Here is a 20,158-nt window from a genome sequence, read left to right on the forward strand (position 1 = left end):
TTCAACAAAGATTAGCATTAAATGGAGGAAATTCTCACTAGAAATGATAAAACTAAGTAAAACGCGTGCTACCTAAATTGGTACATAAATCAATGATTAATGGATTGATATTTTGACTACGGATGACCTGATTAACATAATGAGTGTACACTCCGCCCCCCTGGAAGACGCTACTGCAATGAAATGCCACGAGATGGACCATACCGTAGGCCACATGTCAATCTTAATTAATTTCAAAATCGATACTGAACAGCGATATCAACACGATGCATCTCTACATCTACACTCGCAGGAGCAAACTTAAAGAATCTTACAATGCATCGTTTTGCTTCGCCAGAACTGAAAGGTGGCCAATTCATTAACCCAATTATTGCTGCAGCTCCCAAATAATAACCTAAAACGCAATATCCTTTCCAGCTATCGAACTGATTAATCAGATCGATACCAAGCTGGACAACAAAAACGGATAACAACAAAACTTCTACTTCATAATGCAATTGAAACGTAAAGACGAAGAATGTTTATAATTTAAAAAAGAGCGATAAAACATGTCGTATAACGTTTGAAAAAGGAACAAATCAAGACACAGGCGCGGATACCAAAATGCAAAACCAAAAAGTAGGCCAGCATAAGAAACCTCATCAATAGATAATTGAAAAATAATGAGGTAAAGTAAATTTTCCCAACCATTTCCCAGTCAGCGCAGATGCAGCGCCGCACAGGTATGCGGCTGCTGGCTCTGAGAATGGCCAGAAGGTGAACTTACTCTGCGCCAGCAGAGTGGCAATGCTCGGTGGGTAGTAGCTGCCGAGGCCGCCCAGTATGCTGGTAGCGCCGGGTGGTGGTGTCCCGGTGGGAACCATCACGTTTCGCTTGCCCATCATCGCCGCACCAGCAAGCCCGCTAACACTCGGCACGACAATACTGCTACCGCGAGCAGCGATGCTGCCGCCGCTCTTGTTGTTGTTGTTACTGCTGCTGCTGCTGCTGCTGCTAGTGCTGCCACCGCCGCTTGGGCCACTTCTCTCCAACCCTACGCCAGAACGCTTAGCTGGAATGCCACCAGAAGACGAAGGACATCCTTCGCCGCCATCACCACCACGTCCGCCAGCAGCGAGAATGGCTGCTCGGGTGTGTCCGGAAATGGGGTGCACGGTCGGCAGGAAGCATCGCGATGCACCGCAATGCATCGGAAGCGAAGCGTTCAAGATGGGCGGGAAGGGATAATGCGCGATGTTTGGACGAATGATTATGTATCAGCCGTCGCAGCCGCCGCCGCAGCCGCAGCCACAGCCGTGTACCACGAGATTAGAATTATGTACAGCATCAGAAAGCAGCATCGAAAGGGTGCCCACCCACACGCAGCAGTGGGCAGTTTGGTCCCAGGCCCACAGGCACACATAGGAACCGCGCCGGACACACATAATCGCCCGTTTCGAATGATGGAACGAGAGTCAGAGGTAAGAGAAGATGGAAGAACGATAACATGTATTAGCGAAACGGGGCAATCAAATCGCTAGAATGTGTTCCCCCGTCATCCCACATCCCCCCCGGTCCCCGATTCATGTCAGCCTAACTGTGTACCCCCCGGGGGCACAACAAGCACGGTGTCCTCGCGAACCACACATATACTGAAACTCTGTGAACGATTACACTACTCACCACTGCCACCACCACCACCAACAACGATCTTGGGTCGTCCTACTCCTCCTAATGCTGCTGCTCCTCGTCCAGGCGCTAGCAATCCTGCACCAGTACCGCTAGCGGCCGGACCACCGATTGACGGTTTTCTCTCGGACGGCATTTCCGTGGCTGGCGTTGTCGCGGCGTAGTCTTCCGTTTTAAACTTCTTCGTTAGCGTGGCAACGGTTGCTAAGTCTTTACCACCGCCTGGAATAAGGAGAGGAGAAGGATAGAAAAAAGAAGATTAATTGTATGCAAAAGAAAACTTACTAACGCACTAACATGAAGCGATTACTTATGCACAGTAATTAGATAATAGCAATGATGTGATAAACCCAATACGACGCACTACACAGTTGTCCGTTGAGCGTTGTAACGACAAAACAACGAGAGCCGAGAGCACACCACCGCAGCTTACCTACCGCGAACCAGCTTGCTTCAAGACCAGTCGTTCTGACAAAGGAAAGGAACCTCCTGCTTCCCAGGCTACTATAATCAATAATTTAACCGGCCGACAGTGCACGGAGCTACCAGAATTCGCGTCCTGACACATGCGAGCTAATAATTCAACTGACGAACGCAGCAGCCTTGGCAGCCAACAGCAGCATCAGCGTCGTCCCTAGTCTTGCGGAGAAATCCCATCCATCCACCACCCCACCACTTTTGGGTGCCACAATTAGCGAGTGTAGCCCGAAACGGAGCCCTCGCGAGCAGGTGGAATTGGGTGGGTGCGTGGGTGTGAAAGGGTGTTGCGAACGAACGACAGCCCCAAACCGGTCGCAGCCCTCCCCCTCATGGACTAGAATATTAGCAACCACCTCCCTAAAGAGGGGTGGTGTGGTAGAACGAGCTCAATCATTGTAAAGGAGCAGGAGGAGATGTTGCAGGATATTGGTCTTCGGTCGAACGAAGGCAAGCGAACAACTTTAGACGATCGCTGAACCGCGCAAGAAACTGCCGATTTTACTGCCATCCCCCGTGTCCTAACCCTCACCACGAACTTGAGAAAGGGTTAAACGCGTTACAAGGGGAATGGGCAACAACTTTCCGTCCCCTTCCACCGTTGCGCACGTATTCATCTTCGGTCGAGGGAGTAGATATGAGTTTATTAAGCAAGGGCGCTAGTGGTGGCTCGGTGCCTCGGTAGCAATGATAACGCACAGCCTGCCTTCAGACGTTCCTCCCGCCCGAAGGGTGAGCGATTTGATGACCGTGGCAAATGGGAGTAGGGCAAGAGGGAGAGCCTGTAGTCGAAGAATCTTCCATATTTCGTTCGGTCTGGGACGTTCGTATGCCGTGCTTCGTGCTTCGGGCCTGGCAAGGAGTTAGTCCTTTGCAAGGGAATGCTTAGAGACAGGGGACAGAGTGAGAGAGAGAGAGCTACCGGAGGCTAGTCCGGATTCCTCGACGCAGCAAACTGTTTGAATCGATTCCAGTGTAGCATAATAAATATATACATAAGGTCCGCGAGGCGCGATGCGCGGCTTCCGCGAACCCGTTCGCCGTTTTCTGTGAGCGCGCGTTGGATGACGAATCTATCCGTACATTCGCGAGAAGTAAATACAGGTATAAGCAGCCTTCAGCGGGTGGAAAAGGGGGTTTATGGAAATCTTGTTTAATGGACGGCGGCTCTCAAGACGATACTCGGTGCCGGTGTAGTGTTTCAGGACTTTAACAAACTAATTTCAAATAAACCGTTTCTATCGGAAGAACAAAAGTATTACATACTCGATCATTGGTGGCACATCCAAGGATGTTAAACTATCGAAAGGGTTTCGTCGAGGGTTTTCCAGATGATATTTTACAACTAGAGCGCAGCAGGCATACGCTAAGTACATACTAAAACCTCCTCAGAATAGCAAAGCAAGCGGAGGCCAGGGAAAACCGTAAGTAGGCGTCGAATATGATGGACAGGGCGACGCTATTTACCTGGAACCTCGATCTCATCCGGGTCCTCATCATCGTCGAAATCGGAATCCGTCATATCTTCTTCGATACCGCCGCCCTCCTCCTTGCCATCCTCGTCGTCCTCATCGTCGTCCTCCATGCCGTAGGATGATTTCTTCATCGCCTGTAAATAAGATGGAAACAATATCGACAGGATTAGTATTAACATTCATCAATCTAAATCGATAAATAGCTAAATTATCAGTTGCCAATCTTCTGGTTTAGCAACTTCGTTTCGAATTAAATTGCACTAATTATTATGCATCAATCCAATAAAATCCCAGCAACCACAGAGTAGCAATAACAAAAAAAAATACTGCCATCAATCCCAGATGCCTGCCGGGTACATGCTGGGCCATGTTGTTCACACGCATAGATTGTTTACCATTTCAACGAGTTCCACGTGTTTTCAACCACGTTGTGCGGCTTGCCGCGTTGCGATGGTGACCGCGCGACGGTAAAGAAGAGGAAGAGGGAGCAACAACGCGCTGAGAAAAAGAACCAAAATACTTTTTTCCCGCAAACCGCGTGGTGCGCTAATCGCTGCCGTTCGCGGCTCGAATCTCTTTTGGCTTTTGTGAGCCCAAGATGCACGATTACTGAACGGTGCGGACTTCGAATCGCTACATTAATTAATTCCACTTCCGACTATCTCCCCCAGCATCTTCCGGTCTTACGATATGATCTTTACATAAGCGTGCCCGGGAAAATTGGCTGAACGATGATCCTGCCGAACATACATGCTCCTTCGCGTCGTGGGCGAAGAGGCGCCCCGAAAAGGGTGATACTCATCGGTCAGGATGGGTGGAAAACGATTCGATTCGAGCCACACCCCCAGATGCAATCACCAGGTGTAGAGACCGCGTAGACCATCCTCATCCAAGGATTTGCCTAAAGCACCCGGGAACCAGGTGCGGCATTTACTCTCTCTCTCTTTCTCTCGCTCTATCGCACGTGTCCACCCCTTTGTGGCCGCAGGCTCGGTCCAAAATTTGACAGCTCGATGGGCGGCCGGGGAATTCGGTCCGAACCGAAAGCAGGCGCCGGCAGCGAAAAGTAGCCATCGGGGTGGCAATAATCGTAGCAACCTGGACAGACCGGAAAGATGCTCGCTGAAGCTGCTACGGAAACGGATCGGCCAAGGAGCGAAGTTGAACCACCAGCACCAGCGCGAAGGCCGCGTTCCGGCAGTGGTGCTGGTGGTGGACGAAAAATCAAAACAAAAAATTACCATTCGATTCATGCCGCTCCCTCTTCGATTGTCCGATGGTCCTGCTGATGCTGGTAATACGAGCCTAGATAGCCTGGACGCCTACAGGGTCACTACACAGGGAAATCCTCACAGGAATGGACAGCACAGGACGATCCGCTATGCTGTCGCCGTTCACTTCCTGCTACGGACACCGAACCGAGCCGCGGCCGAGTCGCTCTTCTCGTTCAGCAGCAATTTTCGTCCCGCACCTGCCGGGACCAACAACACTTACGAGGGGTACGAGGTTTTGCACTCCGCGAACAGTACACGACCGATGGGACGCGATGGGCAAACGATTTCCGCCGTCGGACGAACACACGCGAATTGCAAATCCTTGCTAGGACGATCCAAAATCCTAAAATCAGTCCCGAAATCTTCTTTCTCGCGAACTCATCAATTTTTTTTGACGACGATTTTGACAGAGGTGACGTTTGTGTGTTTTTTTGTCTTTTTTTTCAATAATCCCATGCAGCAAAAACATTGCCCACGCAGAAACATTTAAATTTAAGCGTTGAATTTTCACTGATTTTCCAAAGTTTTTCCAAAGATTTTGGTTAGAAACCGCGTCCCTAACATTTACGGGACAAGTTTTACTGATGACTTTACCTGTTTCCTTAACACAGTTTAGTTCCGCGGGGTACCAGCAACCAAAAACCTATGCGAATGTTAACAAAAAACGGACATATTCATCTTTATTTCTCTATATGTTGTAAAGTGGTACACAAACACCATATTTTGGTATGATTCAAATAGTTCCATCTGCAACGCTCTCGCATTCTACCGCCACACCCCCTGAACCCTAACCGGAAATCTAGCGCCGCTGCTACTGGCCGTCTAATGCACAGAAAATGTTCATCCAAACGATCGTGTTATGCCGTTATCGAATGTCTTTTCCAAACTACTACTTGCCCTTGCTACTGTTCCACAAAAAAGCCATTTGGCGAACGATGCACTGTGTCCTATGGAATGCCAAAACACATGTTCCTCCCCCGCTACCTGCTGCAGTCGATGACGGTTCCCTGTCTCTGCTAGGACTAACAATTTATGTTAAACTTTTAAATGTCGGCCAAAGGCCCCTGTACTACCCATACAAACACGCAGCATCACCAATCACCGCTGCTTCCTCTACCATCCAGTTCCCCAAACCCATGTCGGGAACGGGGAGGGGATCCTGATTAACACAGCACACTAATTATGAAAGCTCCATCTAACAGTTAAGTGAATAAGGGTTGTTGTTCTAACTGGCCATATTCTTCGTATGACTTTACTACCGCGCACACAAAAGCCTGTACGCTTTCCAAGCTCTGCTGCTCGCCTGTTCCCAGCTTCTCATGGGTCGGTAGAAAAAATGCACACAAAAGTCTATCATCTAAACGGATCAGAAGACACGGATACACGCGCACGGTACGGCACGCACCGAGCGAGATGCTTACACAATGCACGATTGGTTTTTTTTGGTTTCGTATTCTCGGTTATGTTATACCAATAACTTATCTGCGTTACACCTGCTTCTTGCTGAACCACCACACCCTATCCGCGCACGCACGCACGCACACATTCCGCCTAATATCTCTGTGCTGATCTGTCCTGTGTATAATCTTACATTTTGCTTAGTTACAACTGAACAAATGACTGGCAAGAACAATCTGGAAGTACACTGGTTGCGCTTCTCGCTTGTGTTATGTAGAACTGGTTAATAATCCCTGGGTATATTTCGTTCGGTTTTTAAGTCTGTGGTCTGTGGGTGTTCAGTGGGTTCCGATAATGGAAATATATGTATATGGTGACGTAGTGTAGTGAAAAGCAATGAATCGATATGACTAGGTAACTACGTAGCTGCTGCTGCTCATCATGGATCTCCGTTCGTTCGAATCCGTATCCCCCCCGCCCTCGATCCAACACAGCTCTCTCTCTCTCTCTCTTTCCAGGACAGATCGGTGCGCATTACAGGTGAATAGTATAATTACACACAAAATAACACTTAGGCTGTATATCGCTGAAGCCGCTAAGGTGGTGGTGCCTGTTAAGGGTTATGATGCAATGCCCCCCGGGGGGGCCTTGGCCCTATTCGTTGTGCTGCTGTGCTTCTGCTGCGAAGCATTCGATCTCAGTTTTGTGCACTACACGATGACCTCTCTACTCTCTACAGTAACGAACGTATTTCACTATCTTTGGATTGGGACGATTTGATGGCAGTGCCACCATTGGCCGCCACCGCCTCGTTTGCACAGGAAGCATCGTTCGCGGCGTTACCACGAGTTGCGCTGCCACTACCGCGAGTGGCTTTCGATGGGAAAAACACCTAAAATGAAGAGGTCATTGAGAGGGTTTAACGTTGGTTCTGTAGTCAGCTGCCTTCTGCACTTTAGTCTCTCGATTCCTTCTTGGTTTACCTTCATTGCACCTCGTACCATCAACCGGAACCAGTACAGTTGGGGCAAGAACAGGGCTAGAATGCTAACCTTGCATCCCCAGGGAAGATTCCATACGGCCTGCAAATAAAGTGAATGAAGGACAGTTTTAGTTAAAAAGATAAACTAAAAGGCGCTAGCAAGTTCAGTACCGTGAAGAAGGGCAGGTTCACCACCTGGCTGTAGTAGTAACAGACGTACGGCATCAGGAAAACGCGACACCAGAAGAAGGTGATCAGCATCAGCAACCCATTCACAACGTACACCTTTGATTGCTTCAGGCCGAGCACACTGAGAATGCCCCGGAATGACACGAATGGCGTCGATAGTTCCATCATAAACATGAAGCTAAACACGCAATCACCGAGCCCACCGCGCAGATACTGTGTAAAGCAAAACCGATATGGATTAGAAATCAGTTTCCCCTTTTTTAAATTTTCCTCTCACAAGCTGCACTCACCGAGATAACGATGAGACCGTACGAACCGATAAACAGATGATGGAACACCATCAGCGGGTGGGTAATCAGATACTTGGCAAAGCTCGGAATGCCCAACTTGCCCGGACTCACGAACGACAGTGTGCCCCGCGAGACGCTCGGTATATCATCCAGGGCCTGCAGATTGCCACCGTTAGCGACCGCTTCATCGCTATCCTCTCCCGCAGCCGCAGCCACCGCCGCCGTCTCCTTCTGACCACGGTTACGGGCTCCGTTCACTGCACCATTCCGGCCACCGGTCACCTCGTTGTTGTTCTCGCTACCATCACCACCCAAGGAGTGAAGGCCCAGTTTTGCCTTGATCTTCAGGGCCGCTTCGGCGGCATAGATTTTGTACATCGACCAGAGATCGTAGAAGAAGTAGGACGCCGCGAACCAGGCGTACGATTCCGACAGGAAGTGTGAGGCGTGCAGAAAGTTCCGCGGGCAGGACCAGCGACAAACGAACAGTCCAGCAATGCAGGAAAACGCCGCCTGAACCGCTGAAACGAGTCTAATGAAGCAGAGGAGCAACATGAGGATGTTATCATCAAACCTTCGACCACGTCGGATGCAGGACACCTACTTGTTCGTGATGTCGAGCACATCGGACACGCGTAACCGGTAGCGCTTGACGAAGCTATGGCCGAGGGCCGTCTTTAGCAGCAGTTTGTTGAGAAACTCGGTCAGTGCGACAAAGTACACGAACCCGAGGCTGATCAGCAAGGCTCCCTTCTCTACCGTGATCCGATCGCTCGGATTAAGCGTAGACAGGCTGGCACTGGCCAGCGCAAACGAACCGATCGAGTAGAGCAGCGAAAAAACGCAGCCACGCGTATTATGCTTCTGCGGTTCCATCATCGCACACCGTCGTCCCCGAAAAAACTCAAATTCTGCCTTTCCTTCTTCTTTTCGCCGCGCCTCTTTTCGCCAGTGATTCACCGCGCGTCTTGCGGTGCGCTGTTTGCGTAATAATATGGAAATCTAGCACACCCCACCGGTGTCGCGGTTGGTTATATGGAGCACGTTGGGTGTGTTGTTCGGCACGCCACGAATTGCGCTTTTACGATTCACTTCTACGACCGTGCGTGCTTGGAGCACACATAGTTAGGCGATGCGGCCACAACAGGGTACTAACCTCTTCTGCAGCTGTCTGAAACGAAAATGAAACGAAAGGGAAAATAAGCAAAGTCTACATTACTGGTGTCCCGCATGCACACGCGACTCCGTCAGGGTCAAGAGGAGTCAATGGAAATGGTAAACACGGTATAATCGCGTCGCGGACACCGAGCAGCGATAGACCGATCAGGGCGTTCGTCGTCAGCGATGATGATGACGATGATGATGATGTGTGGTGATTCAACAACGACGCACTACACTTTCGCCTGTCGCCTACGGTCGCATCCATCCTGGAAGACGCGCCGCTGCTGCTGCCGAGAGGAGGTCAGCGGCCACCTCTTACATAATCGGACTCCGAGCGTGATTAAAAGGCAAGCGAAGCCGTGAAAGAGGGACAGGACAGGCGTGGCGGGGTTGTTGTTTTGTCCAGTTTCCCATGCCCCGTACTATGTAGATCCGTGTGAGCACTGGGAAGACTTCTTATCAGCACCGGGGGCCGACGGATGGAACATTCTCTTCCCTACTCTGGTCGTAGGTATTACGATAAGGACGGCCCGGTGGTGATGGGCACTCGAAACGGGGAAAGAAAAACACTTCACCGCCCTCGTTATCAGCGCAGGACACGTGCACGTGCCTCGGGAGGGCAAGAGGCCACCAGGAAAAATGTTCCACAAAAACTTACCTTATGATTTAGCGGAACACGGCCAACTACAACGACGATGATGGTGATGATGATGATGAGTTTTTCGTGGCGTGCCTTCGCTGATGGGTGCGCGAGGACAGTCGCACGAATGGAAGGAGTATGACGATGATCGGGCTGGATGGAGCGACTGCGGACCCTCTACAGGTGTATATTTACTGTGTGGCCACTTTCGGCGAAGCGAATGTTGGGAAGCTCGACCGGAGAAGAGCTGTCAAGCCCTGCAGTGACGCGCCGGAGAACACTGAATACACGAAAATGCGTATAATTATCAACAGCTTCTCTTTCCACAATCAGTTGAACGATTAAATAATAGCGAATACCGTTTCTAGAACAAATTATTTAATGAAATGCGAGCAACAATCACAACTTTTTTGGTGCGATGAATTTTGATTGCCGAATTTCATCACATCGATCTGTTATACGCGAATGGGGAGTGCTGTCAAACACGCTCGCGTTCGATGAAAAACATCGCTTCCTCTTCGATTCACCGTTATACGCTAGTAGTAATGTGTTATACACTCGCAAAAACTCCAATTCAATCATAAATTTTTATTCATTTCAAACGATGCTTATCGGTTTGCATTGCTCGCATACTACACCCGAGCAAACATAAAAGAAGAGGTGAAAGAGAAGCAAGAAAGAAGGTGATTGACACAAAACTTAGGTTGTGTAAAGGGGGAAAACAAAATGCTAGATAAATTTACGCGGCCAATGTTCCTTTTACAGCCACCCGCACACTGCGATGCGTCGTCCGGTGGTAGGCGATGGGGGAAGATATCAGAAGGTTCCGTGGATGCAGGCCAATCCGTAACATCGATAATCGGTGATGAAAGCAGACAGTTGAAAACACATACGCACATAGCTATGATAATATAGTAGCGACGACGATATGCCGGTCGCGCGGAGAGACACGATCTTAGATATCGTCGATGTTCAGATCCTCGCCCTCCTCATCATCTTCCTGTGCGGCGGCGGCGGCGGCAGCAGCAGCCTTCTTCGGCTCCGGCTTCACCGGCTGCTTGTTGCGCAGCGAGTCCACCTTTGCGCGATCGTCATACTCGATCTCGACATCCGAATCGTCCTCTTCCTCCGACGATTCTTCCTCTTCCGCCTCCTGCAGCCACTGGATGAAGGGCTTGGCACGCTCGTGAATCTGCGCGGCGACATCCTTCGAGACGTACTTCTTGCTAACCTTCTGCGACCAGTCCAGAATCACCTTCTCGTCCAGGATGTCGCTGTCGTAGAACAGCTTCAGGATGCCGGGCACCTTCGGCATCAGCTCGTCGGCGTGCAGCGCAATGATCAGCTCGAGCCCACCCATGAAATACTTCTGCGCCTTCTTGTCCTCGTGCGTGAAGCGAAGCAGCAGATTGCGGTACTTGCGGCCTTCCTGGATGATGTTGGCCGTCAGCAGCAGCTCGGCCAGCACCAGGGTCGACTTCGACTGGATGTCGAGCCGGCTCGCCTCGGTGGCCAGCTCTTTGTGAACCTGCACACTATCCAGTTCGCCCGCGTCGCGCTTTCTCTTGACCAGCTCGTAGAAGATGTCCATTCGCTCCTTTTCCGTCTTGTCGAAATCATCCGAAACCGTCATGTTCTTCGCTCCATCCGTCAGATCTTGCATGCGAGCGCGTACGGCTTCCTCCGACGTGTCGACGGTCCAGTTAACCTCGTCTTCGTCAACGGCCGGTGTAGCCGGTGTAGAGATTGACTCGTTCGGCGATTCATCTCCGTTCGTCGCCTCGCCGCCATCTCCATTCGTCGCACCGGTACCATTGGTGGCCGTGACGTTCAGGTTGCCAGACGATTCGTCACCGTTTTCGCCCTTCTTGGTACGCTTGCTACGCTTACCTTCGGTCAGCGACGCTCCCTGGCTTGCCGGGTTAACGTTCGGTGGGTTCTTGATTATGAACGTGTTCACCTTGTGGTTCACCTCGAGCGGCCCATGGAAACCGCAAGCCTTGCAGCCCTGCGAAATCGTTCCCTTCTTCGACGATACGATGAGATCGGTTTCCGGATTGTCGCACTCCGGGCAGAGCACGAACTTGCGAATGAAACCGTCAAGCAGATCCTGCAGCTTCGTCGCATCATGCGAACCATTCACAATGAATCGTTCGTTCTGCAATAGAGCAAACACAGTTAGTAATTCGAATAATTTAATTGAATGAAAAGGGCAACATCAACTAAAGGCTGCAGCGCTTACCTTGTAGTCGAATTGCGTCTGAGCACCAAGCTCGCATCCAAAGTACTTGGTCGGATAAGTTGCAGGACGGCCGATGGCCCGGGCAACCTCTGCCATGTTCACGATGACCGTCTTAATGCCGTTACCCTTGCCTTCCACCTTCGCATTGATGCGAGGCATCTTGTATCGGTAAAAGATGTCGGTGACATTACGGTTTACGTTGACGGTAGCCATGTTGACTGTAGTGACTGTAGAACCTTCGTACAGATAGAAACGATTTTTTTTCTGCGAAGCAAAAATGAATTTGTAGTAGGAGCTATTAACGACAGCGCATCTCTCCGGGCACTTACATTCACCTGTCGATGTGGTTCTAATTCTCGACACTTGTCAAATCTACTGCAAAAAGACCCAAGCTCCTGCGAACGGTTCTATTCAACTGCAGAATATATCAAACGAAGTGAGAACAGACGGCTTTCCAGCGCTGCGTTGATGTTCTTACTGAATCAGTAACAACCAAGACGGCGAACACGTGTCTCCGGAGAATTTGCAACGCACTTCTGCTGCTGCTGCTTCTGTCTTAAAGATCGCACAACATCGGGTATAGGTAGCTGCTCCGGGTGTTTTGTTTTAGCGAAACGAGCGACAATGCTGCTGCATGCCAATCAAATTCATTTGCAATCGATCGTAGTTGTACGGTGCTGGTCCAGTACTACCACCGGGGCCAATCTTTTTACGGAAAACGGTTTCGGCGTTCTCGACTCGTAGTAGCCTGGTTGATAGCAAAAGCATTTGTGGTACGGATCTTTGTCGTGGCGTTGATGTAATGCTGTACAGCTATTCTCGCTCTAGCCAACTGCTCACGGACAAACTCACTTGCAGGCGTACCGTATGGCACACGATCGGCGCACACGCAACAATTTCAAATGCCTTCAAAACTCGTCACAGCTGGCCCAATGATGATCATGAATTATGTTCATAAGACGGGATAAAGCAAAGGAAATTCAAAATTAGAAAAATAAAATAAAACTAAAACTTAAATACCTGCTAAAAATCAATAAAAACAAATCAAACGATCAAAGAACCATAAAACTAGTCAAACTACTATTCAACTCAAGCCAAATCTAGTATAATAAAACTAGTTTTTGCAACTGTGCTCTCCTTTGCTAACGATCCGACACTGCAGGGGATGACGTGCTGGCAAGATGACGAAACAATCATTCGCTTGTTGCTTGTGCTGATAATAGCGACGACGTGCGCAAATTCCACTTTACGATGACTAGTATATTCGTTTCGTTAACGTTGGGTGCGCATTAATCCACTGAAGTCGTAGGATACTAAGATCTTTTTTGATTTGTTTTTCTGAAAGCGTTTCAATGATTCCGGGAGGCGTATTCCGTTCAAACCGAATACTAATATTCACCTTTTTTCACCTCTTTACTATCTCTCCCGCTCCTAGTGTACTCCTTTCTCGGGGAGCTCTTCTTTCTGCTTCTTCTTTCACCTCCTTTTCTTGCAAGCTGCTTTTAGCAGACGGGGTAAGAATATGTTTGCAAATAGTATGCAAAATTCACAGTGCGCAGCAAACAGGAAATTTTAGGTTGTAGCTTATTTTTGAATTAAATAAAATTGGTAAAATCCTAATTTCGAACGCTCTTTTCACGTTTCTCTGAATGGCTGTAATTTTCGATGTCTATTGCTGGAATATTTGGAAGTCCTGTGGAAGAGTTGGGGGAAAGAAAAAAAGAAAAGGAACGATTACGCGCCATACTTTAACACAGAGAACACCTTTATCATCTTGTCGCTTGTAAAGGGAAGTTCACACCTACCTATGACTTTTGCTACTATGTGAAATCATGCACGTTGTACCACTGAAACTCCGTAATATGGGAGAAAGCGGTGCTCCTTTGAGTGCTGATATTTCTGCAAAACACAATGTGCAATCATATGTTAGCGTACAGTATACATCGGTCTCATCGTCGTGTGTGGCAGCAGGAATGTATGGTATTTCGTGGACAGCAAAAGCAAGCAATTACATCGATTGAACCCATCAATCAGGAGCGTTTGATTCGATTCGAAAGCAATGCTCACGTGGCATTTTTTGCATCTTGGAAAAAAATTCGAGAAATGATTCATTCAAAGAAGAAACTGGAGTACCAGATAAATGCAAAGGAACGTGGTACCCAAGACGCGTCGGAACCTTTCTATGACTCGTTCAGTGCGTCTGTGGCAGACGGAAAACAGCTGACGCAATCGCAGCAACCACTGACGAATCAAAAAGGCATTGCTCGCGGAAGTGAGAAAAGGATGTTCGATGCTTGCTATTTTAAGACACCCACCCACCAGACCACATCTTATGCTCCTCTCGGTTGCCATGGAAGACATGTGCACAGAGAGGGACGTTTTTCGCACCTGCAACCACAGCATCGATGCCAAAATCTCATGTTCCTGCGCATGGAGATTCTGCGACTGTGATTGCAATTGCTTGACATCGAGACGCAGGTAATGTTCAGAGAGACAAATGGTTCCCCTTACTCACCTTGTACGCTTTCTAAATTCATATAAAACGATAGCCGCCGCTCCAGGCGATCCTTTACTGCTGTTAATCAATTGGCACGACTAGGTCTCCGGCTGATAGCGAGCGCTGGGGAGGAAGGCCTGCTCCGACACGCACACGTCTCACACACACACACACACGTTGTCCGACGCACTGTGTGCTGGGGGGACCCTCTGCGGTACGTTGGATTCTGGAACTCCTCCTGAACGGGCGCAGCGAACGGTATGCTCTCTCTCCGGTTGGTATAGACGACACTTGCGATGCCTCGACCTTTTTTTTTATCTAGAATTCACACTACGTGCTGGAACCTGGATCGTATGAAGAACACCAAAAAGGAAAAGATGAAAAGAAAATGTCTCACGAAATTCGGGTAGAATGTGAGGCGTAAAAACTGGTTTTCTAAGTCTTATCATAGCTTGCTGCGTGCGTAAAATTATGAGCCTGGTTGAGGAAGGAACCACAAAAAAACCCTTTTTAACCACCCCGGGACCGCAGCAGGCCACGATTGTACGTTGCGTTCGACCGCAAAGGGATATTGTAAATGTGTTGGTAGAAAGAAAAAAAAAACTGCTGACAAAATATGGCGAACGGGGCTCATACCACACAGTGAACGTCTTATCTGAATTTTAACTGATTAAAAAGAGGGCAACCGAGTTTGAGTTCAAGGATGGCCATCGCCGTCGTCCCCGAGCAAACTCCTCCCGTGGGTTCCATTATTTGCCCAGAGAATTACGCAAGTATCGCAGGCGGATTGCCTTCGAATTCGGGCTGGTGCCAGCGTGAAAAAATGGCAAAAAGAGCGAAAAGGAATTCACACGCGGTTGCCAGCTGGGCAATCTGTGGGGGGCCGAGAGGGAGAGAGGCCGATACCCAAGGTGCCACATCTTTTCCTTTGCGCATTTTCCAGCACGACAACTGGCTCGCCACGGCTGTGCTTCATTTTTACAACCTCCCTTCGATATTTGCCTGCTTCCAGGAACCCTTTTCTACTTACGATGTATTGAGAACGATGGAAAAATTCACAAAATGGCCAGAGAGATGGACTTTTCACGGAGCTTCGCACACGAAATGATGATGAAGTGGGGTGATGAAAAAATCGCGATGATAAAACGCATGTTAGCACGGCCTCACCCCTGTCGTGGTACACGCAGAGACGGTCCATCGACGGTTTTCGGTCCTGCTCACTCCTGCACAGCGACCCAGGTACTCTGACGTCACAGTACCTCGCGCACATAGACCACAGGCTGGGTACGGCCCAGCAGAGCTGCCAGGGTTGCCAGCAGTCGTCGGTTTCGTCGGTACGCTTTGACAGCTGTGTCAGCCAATACAAAAGACGCAAAAATAACGCGGAATTTTTTATTAATTTTCGAGCGTTTGCCGCGAGCGGTTGTGCGGTGGAAATCAGAGTGAGCTGTGCTGCTTTGCACGTGCATATTCTACGAGTGAAGAGACCCTCCCAGGTTGTGCTACCAAATCCCAGTTCCGGCCGTCCGGTTCCAGCTTCTTTAGCATCATTCAAGGTATGTTTGCACTGTCCTTAGATGCATTTTTCTGTTCCGTCCGTCTCGCGCGTCTGAATTCCATCGCTTTTCGCTGAAACGAAATTCCGGCACCACCGAACATGATATTTCACGTTCGATGGCGCAGTTTTATTCACTTTCTCCGGTTCACCGATAATTTTAATTCGTTTGTAACATCCATGAGATCAAGAAATCCTAATGCTGCGGCCAAATCCTGGTTAAACGCCGTTTCCGTAGCAGTTTTCACTGAAAAGAAGCACGTTTTTCGTTTCGGCGACCATTTTGTTCCTCCACCTTCGAGGATCCGAGGCCATCGCGCTCTCGGCTGCAATTTCCATAAAAGCAGTCGCCAGTTCTTGGAAACAATGAAACCAATTCGCCTAAATTTGATGCCCGGCTAGAGCGTTTCTAAGTATGTGTAAGGTGCTTTTGTTCTCTTTTGAACTCTCGCGTCCGGCGATCGGCCCATCCCGTCCGGCGACGGCCCCGAAGGCCTGGCTGTTACCAAAAGGATCGCTGGTTTCAATTTCTTCTTTTTCTCTTTCCATCGTTCGCTTCTCGCGTTCTAGGATTTTGAAGAGAGTGTCTGTGGCTTGGGGGTAGCTAGGTTAGGTAGGTTGGAAGGGCAGCAGCAGCACACCATTCCCCACCGGTTGCTTGGGCACCGGCTTTGAATTACGCTGATGTGCGCGGGCTTTTTTTTACGACTTGGGTACGCGTGTCTCAAAATGCATTTTTGCAACTGCTGCCTGGCCTACTGTACCTTGGAGCGCGCATGTACCTTGTGGTGCCTTAATCCTGTACGCTAAGAACTGCTTTCTAATCATTTTTCGCCTTTTTTTTTGTCCCCTTCTATTTTCAAAAAAGTGTTTCCTTCGCCTTCGGTTTGGTCGGTAAATCATGGATCCAACAGTTCCGCGAGTCCGTGGTCGTGGAGTCAGAGGAGCCGGTGCTGCGACAGGGCAGCAGGCGAACTGGAAGCCACCATCTTCGAATGGGAATGGTCGAGGTGATGCAGCAGGCGGCGCTCCGGCTAGTGTGCCCGCTGTTGCAGCAGCACCGCGAAACGGTGCAGCAGGCGGCGGTGGCGATGCCCGCGGAGGCAATCAACAGGTTGGCCGTGGATCAATACGAGCTGCACGTTATCTACCGGAGGTGGTTGTCACGCGTACAGCAAATGCACCCTCTAAGCAGGGTGTGCGCGGTAAACAAATCCTGCTCAAGACAAACTACTTCCGGCTGACGCGATCGGAAAATATGTGCGTCTTCCAGTATCGCATCGATTTTGAACCGATCATCGAGAATGTTGGTTTAATTTGCGCCCTCATTAAAACCCAGGCGCCCGTTCTGGGTCCATACATTTTCGAAGGGACTATGCTGTTCCTGTACAACAAGCTACGCTCGGAGGAATTGGAGCTGCAGGTTCGAGACTCTCGCACGGAGAACCTGTACAAAATGAAAATTCGTCACGTCGGCACGGTCGATATGCAGTCCACGATGGGGCTTATGATCCTCAATTTGATGCAGCGCCAGGCGATGAACAGCCTGGAGTTGTTGGTCATGAACCGACACCACTTCGATCCAAAGGCGAAAATCGCCATTCCGCAGTACAATCTGGAGCTCTATCCGGGCTACATTACGTCCATTCGCCAGCACGAAAAGGACGTGCTGCTGTGCGTTGAGATAACGCATCGTGTGCTGCGAACCGATACGGTTTACAAAATGCTCAACGACCAGCGCAATGTTCCTGGTTCGTATCAAGAGAATTTCAAGCGTACGATCATCGGATCGGTTGTCATGTGCACCTACAACTCCAAGACCTACAAGATTACGGATGTGGATTTCAACACCACCCCGTCGTCGAGCTTCTCAAAGAAGGACGGTGGAAGCATTACTTTCATGCAGTACTTTAAGGATACGTACAACGTAGCGATCCGTGATCCGAACCAACCGATGTTGGTATCGACACCGACGATGCGCATGCAGCGATCCGGTATCACGACGCCAATTCTATTGGTGCCGGAGCTGTGTCGCATGACCGGCATAACTGATGCGATGCGGAAGGACTTCAACCTGATGCGCAGCATTGCCGATCATACGCGCATTAATGCGGACCAGCGATTGGAGCGACTGGATCGGTTCAACCGACGCCTCCAGGAGACAGCGGCCAGCCGCGAGGTGTTCAAGTTTTGGAAAACGGAGCTCGATCGTCGCGTTGTGGAATTGCCCGCCCGTATACTTGATAGCGAGTTCGTTGTGATGTCAAAGGAAGTTGATGTGGGCTTTGAGGCGGACTGGAATAACGCTTTCCGCAACAACAAGATGTACAAATCGATAGTGTTGAAGCAATGGTTCCTGGTTTGCGAGGCGAGCAAGCAAAGCATGGTCCAGGAGTTTGTCTCGACGATGCTGAAGGTCGCTCCGCCGATGGGATTCCAGATGTGCAAACCGGAAATGTAAGTATACGTGTTGATCGTGCGCGATCCAGGGATGTTTCTTCTACGATTCCGTTATCTAATTTGATTTTTACATCTTAATTTTTTTGTTTTTTAGTGCCACTGTATCCAACGATTCACCTCAGGCATACGCCCAAGTTCTGCAGCAACTGGTCAATCGCGATCCGCAGCTTATTATGTGCGTGGTGAGCAATGATCGCGCCGATCGGTACAGTGCGATCAAGAAAAAGTGTTGCGTGGACAGGGCCATTCCAACGCAGGTCATCAAGGCGCGCACGATCGGTAACCCACGTTCGCTGATGACGGTGGCGACCAAGGTTATCATTCAGCTCAATTGCAAACTTGGAGGAGTGCCGTGGATTACCAGGAATCCGATGAAGGACATCGTGATCCTCGGCTACGATGTCTGCCATGATACTCGCGACAAATCCAAATCCTACGGAGCCGTTACGGCCACCATGTTTGGCTCCGATCCGCAAGATCCTCGGCAGTTTTCGTGCGTCGAGCATCATGGGAAGGGTGAGGAGTTGTCTAACTTTATGTCCGCTACCGTGGCGAAGGTGCTTCGTGCGTACCAGCGCGAGTTTGGCCAAGATCGGCTGCCACGTCGCTTCCTCGTGTACCGTGATGGCGTTGGCGATGGTCAGTTGAAGCAGGTGGTGGAGCATGAAGTAAAGGCCATCAAGGCGCGCTTGACTGATGCTTACCAGAACTATCAACCGCACAAGCCGCAGCTGTGCGTGATCGTGGTGAGCAAGCGGATCAATTCGCGGCTGTTCTTCAACGGACGTAATCCCCCTACGGGTACGGTGGTTGATGATATCATAACACTCCCGGAACGGTAAGTTAATCCTATCTGTCTATGCTATTAACAGGCTTGTTGTTGCAAGTTTTATTTAAATGCTTTTCTTCATTTCAACACTTCTTCTTTCAGTACGGACTTTTTCCTGATTTCACAATCGACTCGCCAGGGCACGATCTCCCCAACATCGTACAACATCATTTACAACGAGCTCGGCCTCACAACGGATCAAATCCAGACGTACACGTACAGGCAAACGCTGATGTACTACAATTGGTGCGGCGGTGTCGGCGTGCCTGCTGTCTGCCAGTACGCCCACAAGCTGGCCTTCCTGGTGTCCCAGTACATACACCAGCAACCGAACGAGCAGCTGGAGAAATGTCTCTACTATCTGTAAGCGGGAAATAGGGAGACTTCTGCACAACCAGATCGTGCCATTCTTCTATTTTTTTTTTTAATGTTATGAATTCATTTAAACACTGCACTATGAGTGCTGAAAACAGCTCGATCACATTAACCACAGTTGCGTTAATCAACCGGCGTTGGAGAGACAGAACATTGCCATTAAAGAGAGAAAAGGTGCCTTTCAATGTTCGTTTATCAACACACCACTCTCATTCCACTTTTGAAGTACGACCTAGAGTTCAAAGGATTACATACGATCGAATTTCCAAATCAATTTTCTCTTTTTTGTTTTATTAACGCTCACACGTATCGTGTTGGGCAAGATTAAATATTTTAAGGTTTTTCTTCCAATTTTCCAGTACTTTTGGAAAATCTAAAGACTATTTTTACTCTTAACAATCAATACTTTATAATTGTGTCAGAACATGTTAGTTGAAATAAAGATTTACCATTTTTATATCTATTTCTCTGTTACTAAATTTTGTCTTAATTTAGCCCTAATAGAAATTTGAAAAGGATGGGATAGGAGAATGCCCTTGGGGTGCATATGTTCCAGTAACATTTCAGCTACGCAATAGACCTTTTGTTCCAAGTCAATGAGACAAGGGGACATGAGTATCTGTCAGAAGAATTTATGATCTTTCGT

At 49.2% G+C, this 20,158-nt stretch overlaps 4 protein-coding genes across 8 annotated transcripts in view; 1 reads left to right on the forward strand and 3 right to left on the reverse strand.

The window, feature by feature from the left end:
- LOC126574375 (protein strawberry notch) overlaps positions 1-5,279 on the reverse strand; it is a 10,592-nt gene extending 5,313 nt beyond the window's left edge. The window contains exons 1-3 of one of the 3 annotated variants that reach the window (XM_050234549.1): positions 4,862-5,279; positions 3,613-3,754; positions 1,663-1,890 (exon numbers count right to left, since the gene is read on the reverse strand). In XM_050234549.1, the coding sequence (XP_050090506.1) occupies positions 1,663-1,890; positions 3,613-3,754; positions 4,862-4,873 (382 nt within the window). In that variant the 5' untranslated portion in view covers positions 4,874-5,279. Of the gene's footprint in view, positions 1-1,662; positions 1,891-1,965; positions 2,103-3,612; positions 3,755-4,861 lie in introns of those variants that run through there. The other 2 variants (XM_050234551.1, XM_050234550.1) reach the window with 2 other exon arrangements.
- A 269-nt stretch (positions 5,280-5,548) lies between these two features.
- LOC126578089 (uncharacterized) lies at positions 5,549-10,041 on the reverse strand. 3 transcript variants are annotated; one of them, XM_050240325.1, is made up of 6 exons: positions 9,573-10,041; positions 8,358-8,924; positions 7,754-8,285; positions 7,446-7,676; positions 7,276-7,374; positions 5,549-7,184 (listed from the first exon to the last, which is right to left on the reverse strand). In XM_050240325.1, the coding sequence occupies exons 2-6, from the start codon at positions 8,630-8,632 to the stop codon at positions 7,026-7,028; spliced, it is 1,296 nt and encodes a 431-aa protein (XP_050096282.1). In that variant the 5' UTR covers positions 8,633-8,924; positions 9,573-10,041; the 3' UTR covers positions 5,549-7,025. The 3 variants fall into 3 exon arrangements, with proteins under 3 accessions (XP_050096282.1, XP_050096284.1, XP_050096283.1); XM_050240327.1 differs by lacking the exon at positions 9,573-10,041 and adding an exon at positions 9,234-9,316; XM_050240326.1 differs by lacking the exon at positions 9,573-10,041 and adding an exon at positions 9,146-9,233.
- Positions 10,042-10,122: 81 nt separating this feature from the next.
- LOC126578087 (eukaryotic translation initiation factor 5) lies at positions 10,123-15,451 on the reverse strand. The gene is made up of 7 exons (XM_050240324.1): positions 15,324-15,451; positions 14,312-14,637; positions 13,602-13,695; positions 13,196-13,489; positions 12,126-12,720; positions 11,797-12,060; positions 10,123-11,712 (listed from the first exon to the last, which is right to left on the reverse strand). The coding sequence occupies exons 6-7, from the start codon at positions 12,007-12,009 to the stop codon at positions 10,510-10,512; spliced, it is 1,416 nt and encodes a 471-aa protein (XP_050096281.1). The 5' UTR covers positions 12,010-12,060; positions 12,126-12,720; positions 13,196-13,489; positions 13,602-13,695; positions 14,312-14,637; positions 15,324-15,451; the 3' UTR covers positions 10,123-10,509.
- Positions 15,452-15,704: 253 nt separating this feature from the next.
- On the forward strand, positions 15,705-19,975 carry LOC126576419 (protein aubergine-like). Its single transcript, XM_050237682.1, has 4 exons — positions 15,705-15,849; positions 16,717-18,305; positions 18,403-19,146; positions 19,240-19,975. Exons 2-4 carry the CDS (start codon positions 16,750-16,752, stop codon positions 19,502-19,504), a joined length of 2,565 nt encoding a protein of 854 aa, XP_050093639.1. The 5' UTR covers positions 15,705-15,849; positions 16,717-16,749; the 3' UTR covers positions 19,505-19,975.
- The last annotated feature ends 183 nt before the right edge of the window (positions 19,976-20,158 follow it).

The sequence above is a fragment of the Anopheles aquasalis genome, chromosome 3, assembly GCF_943734665.1.
Source record: "Anopheles aquasalis chromosome 3, idAnoAquaMG_Q_19, whole genome shotgun sequence".
Lineage (NCBI taxonomy): Eukaryota > Metazoa > Arthropoda > Insecta > Diptera > Culicidae > Anopheles > Anopheles aquasalis.